This window comes from Cyprinodon variegatus, unplaced genomic scaffold (genome assembly GCF_000732505.1).
Source record: "Cyprinodon variegatus isolate N-32 unplaced genomic scaffold, C_variegatus-1.0 Scaffold2009, whole genome shotgun sequence".
Classification (NCBI taxonomy): domain Eukaryota; kingdom Metazoa; phylum Chordata; class Actinopteri; order Cyprinodontiformes; family Cyprinodontidae; genus Cyprinodon; species Cyprinodon variegatus.
The window spans coordinates 16,862-22,012 of record NW_015152462.1 but is presented as its reverse complement, the minus strand read 5'-3'; the positions used below and the strand labels follow the sequence as shown (position 1 = coordinate 22,012).

At 41.7% G+C, this 5,151-nt stretch overlaps 1 protein-coding gene across 1 annotated transcript in view; it reads left to right on the top strand.

Moving 5' to 3' along the window:
* The window catches only part of f5 (coagulation factor V (proaccelerin, labile factor)), a 38,900-nt gene extending 33,950 nt beyond the window's left edge, over positions 1 to 4,950 (top strand). The window contains exons 19-23 of the mRNA XM_015405136.1: positions 773 to 928; positions 1,015 to 1,159; positions 2,793 to 2,944; positions 4,235 to 4,417; positions 4,507 to 4,950. Coding sequence (XP_015260622.1) covers positions 773 to 928; positions 1,015 to 1,159; positions 2,793 to 2,944; positions 4,235 to 4,417; positions 4,507 to 4,653 — 783 coding nt within the window. The 3' untranslated portion in view covers positions 4,654 to 4,950. The remainder of the gene's footprint in view (positions 1 to 772; positions 929 to 1,014; positions 1,160 to 2,792; positions 2,945 to 4,234; positions 4,418 to 4,506) is intronic.
* Positions 4,951 to 5,151: the final 201 nt, after the last annotated feature.

Genomic DNA, 5,151 nt, shown 5'->3' with positions numbered 1-5,151 from the left:
CTGTTAGTACGTCATATGCTTCGTTGATCTGATTGGTTTATTTGGCCCGTCTATCACCAACATAGGCCAATCAGCTAACCAGAATTTTCGCCTCTTCCCAAAATTACTTCTACGGAAGGTTTCCAGATGGATATGCGGAGCAAATCCATCTGGGGGAGTCAGGTTGCCTTCAGGTATCCTCCAAATACAAACAGGAGAAATCCGAGTATCAAATCAGAAAATTCATACATCTTTACATTGTAAAACACACCATCCTCCAAGCCCTCCTGGAGTCCATGGTGTATCCCACCAAGTATGTCCCAGCAGGACACAACGGGTCCCCTTTACCCTGTCTTCCAGTTGAGAAAATTTGATCAATTGCATTGAGAGACCAGCTGACCAGATCCATTGTTTGAATTTGGGTGATATGAATGAAAATATATGACACAGCAGAGCAGCAGGAAAATGCGACCCCTTCCTTCAAGAGAGCGGCAGAAAAAGTGTTTGGTGTATAGTTTTCTAAATGCACTTTATTTAAACAAAGAATGAGCAGAGTCAGACAACAGATTTATGTTTCACTGGTTTCTAATAAGATCTTTTTGAAGAGAAACATTTATAATGTCCTGCAGGCAAGCAGTTATATTGGATAGAAAAATGATGGTTCGTGTCAGGAAGCTCAGACTTTAGAGAGAATTCCTGTCTTTCTGAATGGGAGTAGGAAAACTGGAATATTAAATAGAAAAGTTATGTCCTTCATGTAGTGAACTGTTCTCTGTTGACCTCCCACTAAAAGGTGGACTTCGACAGGCCAGTGGTGATCAGCCAGGTCGCCACACAAGGAGCCAGGGAGTTTTTTCAGTCCCAGTATGCCACAAATTTCTCCATCTCATACAGCAATGACGGCCAGAAATGGTTCTTTTACAAAGGCGACAGCAGAGATTTCTGCAAGGTAGGGGATTTTGACCTCTCTCATCTAAACTGAACACTTGTATCATTCCTCATTCATACCTCGTTTATCTGTCCTTTTTTATTTAGACATTTCAAGGAAACAATGACGCCTACGGGATAAAGAAAAACACCTTCTTTCCTCCTCTGGTCGGACGGTACATTAGGCTCCACCCTATCACCTGGGACAACGCAGCAACAATACGCATGGAGTTCTATGGTTGTGAGCTTGATGGTAAGATTTTGCTTAATAATAACGCGGACCTGTATAATTGGTACAATAGTGTATTTATGGTGTAATCCACTACATTTATACACAGTCAGCAACTAGCTAATACTGTCTTACGGTGCAGTCACACTGAGACAAACGTTTCTTTCAGTCAGAATGGAATTGAGAGAAAATAATGTTGACAAAGGATGAAATAAAGAATGCTCTAACAAGGTTTTTGGGGTGGCTTTAAAAAGCCATTTTAATTCACCCAGAGGAACTGTTTGTCATCCTCCCTTACCTCAAGTTCAGACACTGGCCAGTCTCCGCTGCCTCTCCCCACTTTGGTGCGCTCTGTCTGGGATGCTTTTGACGTACCGCTGCCCCCCTTTGATCCTCACTGTGTTTTTGTGAAAGTACCATAAGTTGCCAAAATAGTAGTAACAGTAGTATCTGCCACCAGTAGATCTATAAGTAGATCCTTCACCTATCTGGGTGGGTCCTCCTTAGATCAAGTCTGTCCTACAGATGATTTATTGGATGAAGATCTGGGGAAATTGATCCACACTTAGCTCCTCAAACCCTTCTCGATCCTTTTAGCTTTTTGAGTTGGTGCATTATTCTGCTAGAGGAAGCTGTGTCCATCAAAGGTAAGATGGCTGAACCCAATGTTTCCCTACAGATCATTGCCTAAATCATCTCTTCCAACATGCCATCTTCCAATCAGAAGGCATTGCGGCGCCATGTGTGCTCCAGGTTAGCCAGGCAGGGTTAGGGTTATCCATCCATCCCTCCTTTCATCACTTGGTGCTCCAGTTCTGATGTTCATTAGACATTGTTGATTCCCTTGAAGGAGTCCATAATGCTGTGGCCGGTGTGGTTTAACACAAAAAACTGCAATGTTTGATGGACCTTTCAAAAGGAACCAGCAAGAATCTCTTTGGAATGTTGTGATATTTAGAGTTTTCTGAAGGAAAGCGTCTCATGCATCAGTCTTTACTCCCCATAGCCTTACATGATCGCCCCACCAAATTACCACTGCAGACCAGGAACAGGGCAAAATTGGGCATAAATCAAAAATAACTGCGTCATACCTGCGACAAGCTAATTGCGACACATGCTGCGAGAGTATACAAAGCCTCGTACTGTGTGTTATATCCCAACCACTAGCATGTGGAGTAAGACTAGAGTAGGACACCTTGCAAAGTTCTATTCATTCCTACCACATTGGTCACATGTTTGCATATTGTTATACTAATGGCTCTGGAAAAGGTGATATACCTCAACTTCTCCACTAATCTGGTGTTTGCACTTGAATAATTAGTCAATGTGATAAGAGAAGTGACATAAATCCATTTACCTCCATTTACTATTTACAATACAACATGAGCTGCAGTTCTAGATGAAGGTCTGCAGATACAGCAATACCTCAGAGACATGGTAGACTGATTCCAGATTGCTGGAGAACATTTCAAATCAATTCTGAATTCAGAATTGCACCCCCTTTACTTACCACTAGGGCCTAACCCTGGAGGTAAAGCCATCTTTACCAAGAAGGGAGTCCATTCTGATGATATGCGTTGATGCATCGTCCTAGACTTTGGAGTAAGGCGTCTGAGGATTGTGTTTTGATTGTCCATTTCTAATGCCCTGTCCCCAGGTTGCTCAGTTCCTTTGGGGTTGGAGAGTGGATTGATAGAAGATAGTCGCATCACAGCCAGCTCCGAGGCATCCAGCTGGTTCAACGGAGACTGGAAAGCCTCTCTTGCTCGCCTCAACAAACAGGGTGCCGTTAATGCATGGAGAGCTAAGGTAGGAATCACCAGTGCCTCACGAAAGTATTCACTTTGAGCTTTTTCAATCAGTGTTTGTCAACTTACAACAACAAACATTACTGTTTATTTTCTTTTTAATCTCCAAAAGTCCTGCACAGAATGGGACTGGGCTCTGTGTTTGGACAAGAGGTTAAAATGGAATTCAATAAAATCAGGACTGAATAGTCATAGAATAAATTTACAATGACTGACATTCAATATGTAAGAATGTATCAACAAAAATACATTTAATCCTGTTAAAGGCAGGCTCTGTGTTTACACCTTGAAGCTTTCTCTCTCAGGTTCGCTAACTGAAAAGAGATCACTCGGTACACATGTACACTTCATAATGTACTGATGATGTCTGATAGAAATTATAATAATAATCAGATCAGAAAAGTTGCTCAGAGTTACAGAAGGCAGCTGCTTACCAAACGGGCTCACTTCTCGGGAAGTGGCCCCGATTAAGAGTTAGAGAAGCATTTTATACTTCTCTAACTATGCCACATTACCACATCCTTACATCACACACGTTTGCAGATGAGGAGACATCCATGGCTCCAGCCTTATGAAAATACTAAACTTTGTTCTTAGCTGAAGGACGCCACTCTAATTCCATTCCCAAATCTTTGCCACGTACAGAATGAAGATCATAACTGTTTATATCCAGACAGAGGAACCGGCCTAATCAGATAGACTACTGGGGAAAACATCAGTTCTGACACGCAACAGGCAGCTAATATTAAGGTGTAATAAACTCACACATCATCAATGATAATTATCCTAACAATCCCAAGTCAAACCTTTTTCAATTAATAACCTGCAGTTGGAATTAACAAGATTTTTGTTTGTAACGACTGTGTGAGAGATGAATAGTGATGAATCGAATCGTCATGTACCGTGTTGCTGCACCGCACCCAGTCTGTTAGGCCTGGCAGTTCCCCAGGCTGGCGAATGCTGCAGACAGTCTGTTTCTTAGTAATCTGGTTCTGGAAGTAGCCTGCAAGTAAACAGTCTGAAGAGTGAAACTCCCCAGCCTGCAAGGAAAGACATACAGGAGTTCTTTCCAATGCATTCTGGGCCAGTTCCACAGGAAGGTGGGAATCAAGCCTTTATGGCGAGCACAACAGGAGGCCTCTCATGTCCCTTGAAGCTGTTCTTTGCAACTCTGTACAGCACGGCAATGGTTTCACAATGGTTTATGGCACCAAAGTAGCCAGAAATGTAAGTGGTAAAACCTTGGAAAATACGTAAGACATTTTATAGTGTCTCTGCTGTTTTTATGAAGGAAAATGACATGAACCAGTGGCTCCAAGTGGAACTGCCCAACGTGAAGAAGATCACAGGCATCGTAACTCAGGGAGCCAAGTCGATAGGAAAGGAGATGTACGTCATGAAGTATGCTCTGCAGTACAGCGACAACGGGATACACTGGACCTACTACACAGATATTCGTGATCTAACTGTAAAGGTAAGCTAACGCAGAAGGAGCACTTTGCTGGAGCCTTTTGTTTGTTAAAATAGTTCTAATGAAACTCTTTCTCCCTCTCATAAATGTAGGTGTTTGATGGAAACACAAACAACGATGATCACGTGAAGAACTACATCTATCCTCCCATCTTCTCTCGATTCATTCGAATTGTCCCTAAAAGATGGTGGAACTCCATCACCATGAGAGTTGAGATTCTAGGCTGCGACTTTGAGTGATTCTTAAAGGTTTTTAATGAACTACTTCCCAGAAATATTAATCTTAATGCAATAAAACTTTTTAGAATGGAGGTAAAGATATTCAGAGTCCTGCAACGTTAACACACCATTAAGGTTATCATTCTGTCTGGTTACGACCACAAACTTTATCGTAATTTGTTTGGATGTCTTAAGATGTTCAAAGTACCTCGTTTCTTGTAATTAAAGTTCTGAGTTTTTAGTTGAGCCATATCTCTACAAACTTCTGTTGTGCTGGTGAAGATTCTCAGTCATTCAGGTCAGAGTCATTACAAAAAAGTTAAAAAAAACAATCCACTGGACTTTGTTTCCAAGTTTGAAGACGTTTCTCTTCCATCCAGGAAGCTTTTTCAATTCAAAATGTCAGAAATAGCGTTGAGTTCCGGGGTTTATAGAGGCTTTATAGTGGTGTCTGCAGTTCAATGCATTGAGGAATGCTCTGATCTTTATATTGGAGAAACCAAACAACCTCTCCACAGA